The 13951-nt window shown below is 47.8% G+C and overlaps 1 protein-coding gene across 1 annotated transcript in view; it reads left to right on the forward strand.

Moving 5' to 3' along the window:
* Positions 1-13951, forward strand: part of WDR90 (WD repeat domain 90) — a 44320-nt gene that overhangs the window by 29786 nt on the left and 583 nt on the right. Inside the window, exons 28-43 of the mRNA XM_083474912.1 lie at positions 73-255; positions 530-630; positions 978-1080; positions 1746-1867; positions 2262-2421; positions 3165-3355; positions 4336-4504; positions 5096-5207; positions 6240-6411; positions 6789-6911; positions 7089-7269; positions 7374-7504; positions 8816-8959; positions 9473-9592; positions 11052-11136; positions 12535-12717. Coding sequence (XP_083331038.1) covers positions 73-255; positions 530-630; positions 978-1080; positions 1746-1867; positions 2262-2421; positions 3165-3355; positions 4336-4504; positions 5096-5207; positions 6240-6411; positions 6789-6911; positions 7089-7269; positions 7374-7504; positions 8816-8959; positions 9473-9592; positions 11052-11136; positions 12535-12717 — 2280 coding nt within the window. The remainder of the gene's footprint in view (positions 1-72; positions 256-529; positions 631-977; positions 1081-1745; positions 1868-2261; positions 2422-3164; positions 3356-4335; positions 4505-5095; positions 5208-6239; positions 6412-6788; positions 6912-7088; positions 7270-7373; positions 7505-8815; positions 8960-9472; positions 9593-11051; positions 11137-12534; positions 12718-13951) is intronic.

Genomic DNA, 13951 nt, shown 5'->3' on the forward strand with positions numbered 1-13951 from the left:
TCCAGTAGCTGATGTACAACAAGGGGCTGTTGCTCTTCCTTCAGTCACTCTCCCCTGTTTCCTCTCTTTCAGATACTTCTGAATCTGAAGAAGAGAAGGAAGCATATCAGAAAGGCAGCCACAGAGAGGCTGTTAATGAGGATAAAGTCCGGTTAGTTCTTGCGTTGAAGGGCACTGTTCCTAGTGAAGACTCTCTGGCTGTGAAACCTGAAGTCATTCAGCCTTGTCCAAGACCCTATAGCCATGCAGGGAATGGTAAGTCAACATGTACAGGGGCTTTGCAAATTTTTCTTCTTCTCAAGATAGCAGATCCTTGCTTTTTATCCATATGTATGTTACTACATCCAGTTTGATTGTATGCTTCATCCGTTTCCCAAGTTTGCAAAGTATTAAAACCAATTTTCACAGCTCGCAAATAATAATTTATTGGGGAACATGCTAAAATTCTATATAACAATGGCTCTCAAATAATGCTGTCATAAACTCTGTGCTAAATGATACTTTCCAATCGCTCTCTCTTGCGTGCTAGAAAGCAGAAAGGAAAGCAAAGGATCCAAACCCCAAAACAACACCCGCCCAGACTGTTACAGGCACTTTACCCCTCGTTTCAAAACATCGGCACCCCAGAAGGTAAGAAATGGCCTGTTGTAAACATAAAAATCTTGTTGAATCATACCAAAAGCCTATCTAGGGTCAGCATCCTGTTCTCACAGTGGTCAGCAATATGCCCATGGGAAGTCTACAAGCAAGACCCCAGTTCAACAGGATTCCCCCCATTTGAAAATCCCAGCAGATGGTGTTCAGAGCGATACTGGTCTGGTCTCAAGACTTGATGAAATGGCTTCTGAGCAAAATAAGAGTCTCAGTGCTTCTGAGAGCCCCTTTTGCACATGGTCAAGTTTTCTCGAGGCAGTGTGAGAGACATGTCTGGAATCTCTTCTCAAGTTATGCTGAAGCTGTGCGTCTTTGTCTTCTAGGTATTCTCCTCTGCTCTAACTAGTAACGAGGGCCTGAAACTAAAAGCAGTCATTGGCTACAATGGGAATGGCCGGGGAAATATGGTCTGGAATCCAGATACAGGTATAGTCTGCGTTTGCGAATTGAGATTCCAAAATCTGTAAATCTTCTGTACCCAAACCTTCAGCTGGATGACCAAACCATCTGGCATCTTTGTCAGAAATGCATTTTAAGAAAATCAGTTCTATTGAAATGATGTAGTATGTTCAGGGCTGGAATGCAGAACCTCTGAAATCAATTGGTCTTAGAGTCTAGTTGCTCATCCCATCAGCCATGCTCTGTTGTGAAAGCTGTCTCTTGACATCCCAGGAGAGAGGAAGAGGTTTGCCTTGTTGATAGAGAAGGAGAGGTCTCTCAGCAGCAGGCGTCTTCCTTCTTTTACCTCCCTTGGCTTATCTCCTCTAGCTCAGGGTCGTGGGCCTGAGCCCCATGTTGGGCAAAAGATTCCTGCATCGCAGGAGTTTAGACTAGACATCCCTCGTGGTCCCTTCCAACTCTATAATTCTATCACTCTCTGGAAGCGTGGGAGACGCAATAATTGGCTGAGTGAGATACTGGAAGGTAAAAGCCTGCTAGGCCATGGACACTCAGAGGGTGCTTGCTTTTTCACATGGTGGATCCAGGCAGGCTTCTACTTCCAACTTGACTGCATTTGGTGGTTTGTGGCTTTGCCCATCGTTTGCATGCAGAATTCCAAGCACTGAATGCAATCTCTTCTCTCTCCTTAGGTTTCTTCGCCTACAGCTGTGGCTGTCTGCTCATTGTCGAAGACCTGCACTCTGGATTCCAGAAGCATTGGCTTGGTCACCCTGAAGAGATTTCAACACTAGCTGTTAGCCACGATGCTCAGGTACAAACATTCCTGTTTCCATTAAGAACATCTGGGTAGTCTGACTAGCACAAGCCACCTGCTTTCCTTCTAATGCAGTGGGTACTTCTGGCGACAGGCACAGCGCTTCTGAACAGCCAGTGGGCAATGAATGCTCTGCTCCCTTTTCTCCTCACTGACGGGAGGAGGAAGAATGTGCTTGCCAAGCATTTCGCTGAGCCTTAGGCTGTGTTTAGCTTTTGGTCTGCCGTTTGGGTATTTGTTCATGCCCCTGACACAAAGCAGGCTGCCACTTTGCTCTGCTGCTGCTTTAGTGATTTGTATTGTTGGCTGCCCAGATTGCACTCTAGGTCAGTAGAAGGGCAGGATAAGAAAAGTGCTAACTAATAAAACGAACGAACGAATATCCCCGCAGGCCCTTGCTTCTGCCTCTGGTCAGGGTCGTGGAGAGTCTCGCTGCCAAATTCGCATCTGGAATGTCCAGGATGGATCCTGCCAAAAGGTTCTGTTCCATCATGAGACCCAAGTCCAAGCCATGGCGTACTCTCGGGATGACTGCCTCCTTGCTACTCTAGGTGGGCATAAGCAGAGAAGAGCACACAGGGCATTGGGAGAGCTTTTCGTGTTGAAAGACCTGGAATTTTTCTCCCAGAGAAAAAGGAAAATCTCCTACATGAGACTGAAATAAAATTGGCCCGTTAATCATGTTTATAAAAATACTGGATTTGCACACTGCAGATGACTTAATCTGCACCAAGCTGCTGCCACAATTACTGCGGCACCTTAAAGCAAGGCCAGAAATGGAAAGGGGCCACAGCACAGCTGCATGCAGAAGGTCCCAGGTTCAATCCTTGGACTCTCTAGGTATAGAATTGTAGGTTTAGAAGGGATCCCAAGGGGCATCTAGTCCAACTCTGGAACCCAGGAATCACAGCTGAACATTCCCTGACAGATGGCCATCCAGCCTCACTTTAAAAAACTCCACCTACTTCCAAGGTAGCCCATTCCACTGTCAAGCAGCTCTTACCCTCAGAAAGTTATTCCTGATGTTTAGTTAGAATCTCCTTTCTTGTAATTAGAATCCATTGGTTGAGGTCCAACCCCCAGGAGCAGCTGAAAGCAAGCTTGCCCTATCTTTCACGTGACAGCCCTAAAGTTATTGGAAGATGGCAGTCATATCAGCTGTCAATCTTCTCTTCCCCAGGCTAGGGTGGGTCTGGGAGAGATGGTTTGAACAGCATCTTGGCTTTTATTGTTCAGGGGTTTGTTCATTTTGATGTGTTTTTGCACACTGAAATGCGTACTCTATGGTTCCCAGGGGACTACATTGACAGAGTCATTGCCTTATGGAACGTCCACACTTATGAGCTGATGTCATCCACTCGCGTCTCGGAGCCAGTCCACGAAATCGCTTTTAGTCCGCTTTCTGCGGGACACCTTGCCTGCGTGGGGAAGGGAGCGGTGACCTTCTGGCTAATGGAGCAACAGGGAGCTGACATTAGCCTCAAGGTACTTCACCTGCGTCACACTCTGGTGTTTCACAGCAGGGGTGGGTGTCAGGGACTGGGCAGAGGAGGAATGGTGGAGACTGTTCCCCGCCCCCCATCCTGACCCTTCCAGGGAGGAGGAAGAGGAAGACAGTATAGATTTACAACAGGAGTTTGAGGGAGGTCGCAGCTCAGAGGCAGATGAGGGGAGAAGTTGGGAAATCCTGGGAGAACCAGAGCAAAACCTGGCAGACACGTTGCCATTAGAAAGCATTCCAGACCCTCCATCTCCCAGAACCCGGCAAGCCTTAAATGTAGGAGAGCAAAGAGCTCAAGGAGGATGACAAATGAGGAAGTGGGAGAGATGGGGGGGTGGAGATTCACTCGGTACAGCATCATTATCCAAGAGGCTTTGTTCTATAGCCTCTCTCTGTAAAGATTGAAATAAAAAAGAGCTGTAAGAAACTTTTCCTTGTCTTTATACTTTCCTGGGCAACCAGCTGGGAACCGCTGACAGCATCCTGACAGTGGGGCACCTCAGGCAAGGACACCAAATGTGGCCTTCCTAATCTGGCCCTCAGGCTCAGGACTCTCCCCTGACCACACAAACCCTCCAGAGCCCACATCCTTCACTGACTGGAATGTGTCCTTGAACTCTGATAATGCCTCTTGCTTACCTAGATGGAGGATAGAAAGGGTGTGTGTGTGTGTGTGTGTGTGTGTGTGTGTGTGTGAATGAATGTGTGCAGAAAGTAGTCTACTGCAAGGTTTGGGATAGCTGCTCCACCCACTTTTGCCTCAGGCCCTTCATGACATGTGGTCCCCAGATGTTTACCCACAAGAGAATCTGGCCCTTGGGCAGCAACAGGTGCCCTACCCATGTTTTTGAGACCCAGAAAAGCAGTAGAGTCCAAAGGTTAGGAGTTCAGCCTCAAGGCTGACAGTGGGGGACATAAACATCTCCCAAGGCACCAGCTGACACTACTTTTCTTCTGACTTCAGGTTCACAGAGTCCCTGTCCCTGATGCAATTGGTCCAGTGGAGCTGACCTCATTGTGCTACAGTGCCGGCTGCCTTCTGTACACTGGGACCAGCACGGGACAGATCTGTGCGTGGGACATGCAGACGAATCGTTGTTTCATGACATGGGAAGCTGTTGAGGGGGAGATTGGTGAGTCTTTGGGCAGCTGTCTTCACACAACCAAGCTTTCAGGAGAAGCAGGGGAGGGGCATGGCTCATTGGCAGAGCATCTTCTTCTTCGCATGCAGGTCTCGGGTCAATCCCTGGCATCTTCAGACAGCTGGGAATGTGCCCTATCTGAAACCCTGGCCGTCAGTGCGGATTGTACTAAGCTACTTGGAGAAATGTTCTGGCTTTGTCTTAGCACCTTGGTCCAGCCCAGTTTTGATTCTCAGATGCTAGAATTGATTGTGGCTGGATTTAAGACTTTTTTAGGTTGTCTGTGTCATTTTTTCCATAAAGCACCCCTTAACCCTCACTGCTGTAGCTCCCGCAGCCGCCCTGGCAAGCTGCTGCTGATTTTTCAAAGTTGTTTGTGTCATTGGCTGTGGGAGCTGCAGTAGCGAAGGCTGGAAGAAAAGAGTCCTGTGGTTTGTACCCTCAATGCTCCACTTTGGAAAGTCAAAGATCTCTGGAAGGGATGTCTCTATGGCGCTGACATCACCAGAGAGCTCTGCAGCTGTTCAACATTCAAAGGCGGAAACCCAGCCATTAACCAGAATAAACGCTTGACTTGTCTAGGGGTGCTGCAGTGTCACAGAGACAGGCTAGTCAGCGGCAGCAACACCAAAAGAATTCAGCTGTGGTCAGTGGCAGCGGTTCAGGAGCTGAGAGTAAAAGGTTCCAGTGCCAGGTAATGCATCATCTGACTCAGGTTTGCTTAGCCCTAGAGAGAGGTGATAATTCAGATGTCCACTTAGGAAGCCTGTACTAGGTGGGTGGGTGGGTGGGTGGAAGGGAGAACAGCATCCATATTTTAAAAATCAGTTCCATGATCACAGGCAGGTGGGGAGCCTTTCGGCCTCGAGGTGCTGCTGAACTACAACTCCCATCATCCTTGTCCACTGACCATGGTTGTTGGAGCTAATGGGTTTTTTTAGTTCATCAGCATCTGGAGAGCCAACAGTTCCCAGATTACAGGCCAGCATCAAGAAAAGATAAGCTTGATTAATGAGCCATTTCTTGATTTTGGAGAGCGGCAGCTCCTTTATATTTTTACCAGCAAGTGCTTTCACACTTTTTCTAGGCAGTTATCTTTGACAAGCTCTTTAAAGAAGAATATTTTGTGTTTGAAATGACTTTTCCCAAGGCAAAAGAATCTTTTTTGCTTAACTGAGGTGGCTTAATGAGTCTTTCCAGATTTGTCTGCAAATGAATATTAGGCATCATGTTAATAATTTGCATGACAAAGTTCTAGTGGACAGTCATGTTGTGTGGAATGAAGAGCTGGATACAGACGGCTCTTACATGGGCCTCATTGTAAACAGAGCATCTAGGGTTGCCTCGCCTAACCTGGTGCCCCCCAGATGCTCTGGACTGCAGTTCCCATAAGCCCCAGCCCCTCTTTCTGGCCCTTGGAACACTCCGCCACTGTCTTTTTACCCAGAGGGTTTGTACCTGCCTGGAATGCGTCCTTGAAATCTGAGAATGCCTCTTCCTTGTATGGATGGGAGAACACAGAGGAGAGTTGGAGTGTGTGTAGTAACTAGCCTGCTGTACAAGGGTAAAATTCACATCATGCCTCTGGCTTTGCCCACCACTGGCATGTGGCCCTTGGGAGGATGCCTAGAAGGGACTGTGGCCCTCAGACTGAAGAAGGCTCCCCACCCCTTCTCTGAAGCCCAGGTAGAGTGTGATCTATTGTTCTGCTTTTCCCTCCCTGTAGGTCTAGCTCAGTCCTTTTGGAACAGGAAATGACCCTGGATGGAACCATTGTAAGTGCTGCCTTCGATGACTGTATGGATATGGGCATTGTTGGCACGACGGCAGGGACGTTGTGGTACGTCAGCTGGGCAGACAACACCAGTATCCGGCTGATTAGTGGGCACAAGAACCAGGTAAGAGGTTTTGTAAGCAGTCCCTTGATGGTAAAGAGACCACTCTTCTTAGAAGTTTATCAAACCTTCGTAATCTGGTGAACTGGGTTTGCGTCTCTGCTCCTCCACATGCAGCTGCTGGGTGACCTTGGGCCAGTCACACTTCTTTGAAGTCTCTCAGCCCCACTCACCTCACAGCGTGTTTGTTGTGGGGGAGGAAGGGAAAGGAGAACGTTAGCCGCTTTGAGACTCCTTCTGGTAGTGATAAAGCAGGATATCAAATCCAAACTACTCCTCCTTCTCCTCCTCCTCCTCTTCTTCTTCTTCTTCTTCTTCTTCTTCTTCTTCTTCTTCTTCTTCTTCTTCTTCTTCTTCTATCCTCTCTGTTGCCACTGCAGGTTAGCGAGGTGGCCTTCAGCCCTGGAGAGTCTCACTGTGCTACCTGTGGGGAGGATGGCAGCGTGAGAGTTTGGTCCCTTGCCAGCATGGAGCTGGTGGTGCAGTTTCAAGTTCTCAATCAGGTAATTGCCGAGATGAAATGCAGTCTCACAACACCCAGTTACTCTTTCCCTAGAATTCACTAGAGATGAGTGACTCTTTTGATGGCATAACCTCTTAGCCCAGAAGTTTCATATTTGTGGTGTTGTGCCTGAAAGAACCAATGGGTATTCCCAATATGTTCCTCACTCCCCCTCTAGAGTTCCCTCTGCCTGGCGTGGAGCCCAGTGGCCACCACTGTCAGTGGGGAAGAAAGCCAGCATATTGTGGCAGGGTACAGCGACGGCACCATCCGGGTGTTCAGCGTTTCCCGGACAGAGATGGAACTCAAGATGCACCCCCACCCGGTGGCTGTAACCGCACTTGGATACTCCGCAGATGGTAGGACCTTGTTAGATGCCAACATCAAATCTTGCCTCATCCAACCCCTGGTGGCAACCCCAGAGTCTCTTTCCCCTCTTCTTTGTGCTCCGTTCACTCTCTAGGGGAAATCATCTTGTCTGGAGGCAAGGATGGGATGATGGCTGTCAGTAGTCCACGCACAGGGATGACCATTCGTGTCCTGACTGACCACCGGTCATCTCCTATCAATGTTATCCACTGCACAAGAAAGCAGGTGAGACAGAAATCTGTGTGACGTCCAAACAACCTTTCCTCACTGGCGGATCAATGGATGGTCAGCACTTGATTTTTAATTGAATCTGTGCTGTAAGCCACTTTGACCCAGTTTGCACATAACACAAAGCCAAACCACGACTTGGCGTGAATGAGCAAATGTGCGGTTTCACTGAACTAAGGTTCCAGGCGCTGCACTCCTTTCTCTGTCCTGCTGTTGCCGCCATGGTTTGTCTTCCCATTGCATCCAGACTCGGGCTGTTGGTTTGTCTCACTCCAGACAATAATTCAACTACTAAGAGGACTCATATGTAAGACTCAACAATTCAGTTCAAATCAGAAAAAAACATTGCAGTATGAAATGTAAAAACATTTGATGACAAATTCCTAAACCAGTTGGCACAGCACAGCAGGCTAGCAAAGGTATTTATTCAGCTGGCACTGAACAATAAACAATGACCGTGCTGTCAGAAGGGAGAGCATTCCATAAACAGGGTGCCACTGCTAAGAAGATCCTACTGTGCATCACTGTGCAGTTTACTACATCCAGCAACAAGGCAACACAAGGGCCTCCCTTGCAGCTCTTGAATCTTGGGCCAGTTGGTATCGAGAAAGACATTCCTTCCAAGTATTTGTTCTCCAAGTAATTTGGGCCTTTATGCTTATGATTTGGAAAACCTTCAGTAGAGAAAGGCAGTCTAAAAATAGAGTATACCATTTTAACCAATCTCTTACTATTTTCTAATTGTATTATTTCATATGTAACCAGTTCTGTACCCCTAATGATTTCTCTTGTTCCCTACTTACGTTTATTGCACATTATGTATTCAGCAGCAGTAGGGTGGCTAGTCCTCAAGACACAAACACACTCTGGATTTATACTGAGCCCTTGTTACTCCCTTTTTTTACTTATCCGTACAATGGATACAGATACAGACGTGGGTGGCACTGTGGGTTAAACCACAGAGCCTAGGACTTGCTGATCAGAAGGTCGGCGGTTCGAATCCCCGCAACGGGGTGAGCTCCCATTGCTCGGTCCCTGCTCCTGCCAACCTAGCAGTTCGAAAGCACTGCTCTGGTTCTCCAGAAGCGGCTTAGTCATGCTGGCCACATGACCCAGAAGCTGTACGCCGGCTCCCTCAGCCAATAAAGCAAGATGAGCGCCGCAACCCCAGAGTCAGTCACGACTGGACCTAATGGTCAGGGGTCCCTTTACCTTTACAATGGTATGTCATCATGCCCTGCACCAGCAGTTTCAGAGGACAGATGTGTAAAACAAGAGCTGTTGTCATTTTGGTATCCTGTCCTCTAGCACTTAGAACTTGGCGTTGAAGGTGATGATCTCTGGTTGGCTGCAAGTGACGACCGACGTGTCAGTGTCTGGGTCTCTGACTGGATGAAGGACAAATGTGAGCTCATTGACTGGCTAAGCTTCCCAGCTCCTACAGGTCCTGAGGTGAGGATATCTTGCTGTAGCCTCCAGTCCTCTGCTCATGAGCTGAGCAATAAGCTTTTCAGCATGTGGTGTGTTTTGTAGTGTTGCTTGTTAAAATTTCCTGAGGCTGGAAAATTTTACAAGGGAGAAGCAAGAGCAGATTGTGTGCCTTCTTGGCATTTGCCAAATGAATATATATAGGACGAGGCTAGCTGTGTAGCTCAGGAGATCTAGAAAACCGTGGTCACAAAGAATCTGTAGAATTTTAGCTTTAAATAAACGACTAGTTTCTATTTCCTCATTTTTTGTGGAAAAGAGCTATTCAAATGGCAGGCTTAGTTTGCACTAAATGCTTAGAAGGGTTTCTGGATGCAGCTTCCAGATTTCGAAGAGGGGAAAGTTCTCCACTCCACACCTCAGAAGAAATAATTGTTCAGATTCCATTAACTTTGTGCTAGCCCTGAACTGGAGGTTGGTTAGCTCCAAATGATGCACACCTGCCTTGTCACTCATGCTTTTGCCTTCCCCCTCCAGGTACCCAACCCTCTGCCTCCCAGCCTAGCAGCATTTTGCCCTTGGGACAGGAGCATGATTGCTTATACAGGCTTTGGATTGCAGAAGGAGATCCTCTTCTACAGCCTGCAACAGAAACAGGTGCCTCATATCTTGGCTTGTCTGAGATCTTGTGTGTTCTACCAGCAGGACTGCTGGAATTGCATGTAACCAATGAGCCTAATGTTATTGGCTCAGCCGTGGACTTGGTGGTGGGTCACCTTCTGCTGGCACGCTTCCCTTAATCTTTGTTATGGGTCTATTTTAGCTCTGTTAGCTGTTCCACTAGACAAGCAGAAACCTGACATCATATGAGAGTTGTCGCTCAGTGTTAGAGCATCTGTTTTGCATGCAGAGGGTTCCAGATTCAGTCCCCAGCATCTCCAGGTAGGGCTGAGCGAGAACCTCAGTCTGAGATCCTGGAGAGCTGCTACCAGTCAGTGTAGACAGTGCTGAGCTAGAAAGACCAGCAAACAACAAAAAGTAGTTTAATATGTTCCTGGGCTATACAGTTTCAGGCTGTGGCAGCAGGGGATGTTTGTTATATATGCAAAACTCACATACACAAGAAATTTCTGGCTATTTCCCTGAGTCTCTAGGTGTTTGTGGTTTGGTGAATATAGGAAGCTGCCGTATACTGAGTCAGATGATTGATCCATTACTGTCTACACTGACTGGCAGTGACTTTCCAAGGTTTCAGGCAGGAGTCTTTCCCAGTCCTTCCTGGAGATACCAATGATTGAATTCCAAACCTTCCACGTGTAAAACAGATGATCTGCCACTGAGCCATGACCCTTCTCCTTTGTGGGAGAAGCATGGAGACTTGTAGCCCCCTGCCTTTAGTCTCAAAGATGCCACATGCCCTAGCACCAGAAATGTTACAGGGAGCTTCTCCTTGTTCTGTTTAGCTCATAGAGTTTGACTGAAAAGCAAAGCAGCGCCAAGCAAGTCGAGATGTAGCAGGTCACTGCAGTTCAACAGATTTGGACGCTGTATAACTTCCAGCCTCTCCCCCCACCCCCAGACTTGATCAGGATTGGATGCCCCAACTGCAGCTGAAATGGAGAGGGACAGAGAAACCCATGGATTGCTCCATTTTCTCAATAGACCACTCAACTTATATTTGGGGGGTTGACTCTCTCCCCACCCTTTTTCTTTCCTTTTGCATTTTCTCAAATGCCTAAGATTTTCTTGCAGAAGTGATGGCTGCTTCAGTTTTGCAGAGTCAAATTGCCCAGCCTAATGGGTTCCACCCTTTGTGCCCTCTGCAAGATGCTGCAATTGTTAGTTGAACATTCTTGCACATTAATCCGATTGCATCTTAGAGCAGATTGCAACATTTATTGCAAGCCCACACATACAGAGGGTGCATTCTTTTGTTCATTTGGACATTTTTCTGTTCAAAAATGCCTGCAAGGAGAAGTTTCTCCTCCTATGCCTTCCTGGTGTGTATTGGAATGAAAAATAAGCAGCCTTTTCCACACTGCAAAAATAACACTTCCTCTTCATTTTGCAATAGATTCTAACACCTTGGGACTTTTTTCCTCTCGCTTGTGTGCAGGTCATAGAGAAGATTTCCTTGCCGTACTTTGCCACATCGCTAAGCTTGTCTCCTGCTGCCTGCATTATAGCCGTTGGCTTCAGTGGTGGGTATTCAGAAGACCCCAATGGGCAGGTGGGGGTAGTGTCCGAAGACCCCTCGGAAGGCAGTTCTGTATATGGAAAGAGCCAAATAACCTTGCATAGGAACATAGGAGACAGCCTCACATGGAGTCAGGTCATTTGTCCATCTTGCTCAGTATTATTACACTTACTGGCAGCAGCTCTTCAGCGTTTCAGATAGAGGTTTTCCCCCTGCCCTACCTGGAGAAGCTGCCAGGGACGGAGCCTGGGACCTCTATATGCTCTACTTAAATATCTATGGCACTTCAGGCTGCCACAGAAGGTGATGGGGCTCTCCTGTGATGAAAGTAGTTAAGTTGAAGCTGGGCTGGATGGCTGTCAAGAGTGGTGTAGTTGCCGCCTATGCTGAGTCAGACCGTTGGTTCATCTAGCTCAGTATTGTCTACACTGACTGGTAGCAGCACTCTTAAGTTTTCAGACTGGGAGTTTCTCCCTGTCCTACCTAGAGATACCTGGGACTTCCTGCATGCAAGGCAGATGCTCTAGCACGGAGCATTCCCCTTTTGTGTTTCCAGTGCCCCGCAGAAGTGTTATCACCTATCAGACAGGTGGGGCACTTGTGAGAACGTAAGAAGAGTCCTGCTGGATCAGGCCAGTGACCCATCTAGTCCTGCATCCTGTTCTCACAGGAGCCTGCCAGGTGCCCATGAGCAGTCCACAAACAGGACCTGAGTGCAGCAGCACTCTCCCCACTTATGAGTCCTGGGTACTCAGAGTGGAGGTAGAACATGGTCATCATGGCTGGTAGCCACTGATAGCCTTACCCTCCATGAATTTGTCTAATCCGTTTTTAAAGCCATCCAGTTGTGCATAGGGATGGACTTGCAGGAGACCTCATTGGTGCTGAGTGTTATTCTCACGCTTTTGAGCATACGTTCGTAGTCGCTAAGCCTAGAAACTTGAGATCATTCTCACCTTCAGGGAGCAGAAAGTAGGGCAGTCGGCTTTGCCTAAATGCCCACAGGGAGCCCACCGAGGAGGTCCAAGGAAGCTAACAAAACTTTCCAACTTGGGCACTGCATTGCCTTTGCTTTTTTACTTTTAAAACCTGTTCTGTTATTGCCCTCAGGTGACAAAGCAATGACCAATTTCATATGGCTGGTAAAAAAACCTTCAGAGCAATGTAGCCTCGCTTGCATGAGTCATCTGGTCAGAAGATTCCTGGGTGCTCTTTATTAATGTCTCTGCCCCCCCCGAGGGTGGGGCACCCTGATGATTTATTGTCTGGGGAACTTGAAAATCCTGACGCCAACCCTGGCTGAGATTCTTGGGCAGATGATTTTTACACATGTACACATCCCTCAAATGCAGAATGGCACTGTCCTTGATTTTCTTAGCCTGTGGCTTTGTCTGCCCTACAGAGCGCATGTTGAGGCTCATCGAGCACCCAAAGAAGGCCGAGAGAGACTACCTGGGCCACGATGATGCTGTGTGCCTCTGCCGGTTTACCCCGTCTGGGAAACGCCTCTTCACAGCTTCCTATAATGAGATCCTGGTGTGGGAGGTCCACAGTAGAGGAACACAAAAAGCAGTTTCCATCACCAGTTGAGTCGGATGCAAACATGGTTGCTACCTCAGGGTTGCCCTGAAAACTCCCCATCTCGATGCTGTGCATCAGCTCCAGCCTCCTGTTTCTGAGTTCAGCAATCGAAAATGCCCAGAACCTGCACAGCTGTCCCCATTGGACCATTCCTATTGGACCCAGGCAGGACCGTTCCATGATCTCCATTTGACATTCCAGGAAGTGAAAATGGTCAGTGGCAATTAGCCAGAACCTGCAGGGATTGGGAGCCAAAACGCCAACACCACCCACCTCTTCCACATGTGCTTCTCCTCCATTTAGGCATACAAGCCCCTTACCTGTCAATCACCCCCCACTTCTTCATATTGGGATGGAGGAAAGGAAGGAGTCCTCCTTTCCTACATTTTCCTACGTTCTGGCTGTCCTATCTCCTTTTTCACCATGGTAGGACAGCTAGCTTGATCAGAGCTCCTGACATTTGGGGCAGGCAAGCTGTAGGTTGATGCCTGGATTTTATGGGGGGTGTCTGTTGCCCTCTTTCCTGTTGGATGCAGTGGGCATCAATGCAGGGATCTGATAACAGCCACTTCTCAAGCAAGCAGGGCATATCCTCATTCACATTTTCTGAATGGGAAGGTTCTAGGACTGGGTGGCCTAAGCTGCTCAGGATCACACCAGCATTTTCACACTTCCTTGATCCCCTTGAGGTTGAAGGATGGGCAGTGGTCACTCAGAAGTAGCCCAGCCCCCCATGAAGAGCAGCGGTGGTCATTTAGATACTCTTCCAGAATGTCACTTTTGAAATGCTGACGAAGAGATGATCTCATTCTATTTTTTTATTATATATTAGTTGAGCTCATTATACCCAACTATAACTTGTTATGCATTACAGTACGATTGCGTCCTGCACAGGGGTAAAGGTGCGGGGCTGGCGCATATACGCAAAAACACATATACTCAAACCACTCCCCCAGAAGAACTTCCCAGAACCCAGTAAGCAAGTATGAGAGCTTAAAAGCTCTTTCTGGGCAAGGAAAACCTTATGCAAAAGGAGCTTTTAAGCTCTCCCATCATGGGTGCAAGCAATTTGATTTCAACTGGCTGGTTTTCAACTGCGTAAGGTTCAAATCACGCAAGTTAAATGTGTATAAAATGCGATTTTGCTGTACATATGGATTAGGATGAGTTTCTTGATTCTTAGCATTAAGAATGTGTACACATTGAGCATTACTTCCTCTCCCCCCAAAAAGAGAGAC

The sequence above is a fragment of the Podarcis liolepis genome (assembly GCF_965112155.1).
Source record: "Podarcis liolepis genome assembly, chromosome: 14".
NCBI lineage: Eukaryota > Metazoa > Chordata > Lepidosauria > Squamata > Lacertidae > Podarcis > Podarcis liolepis.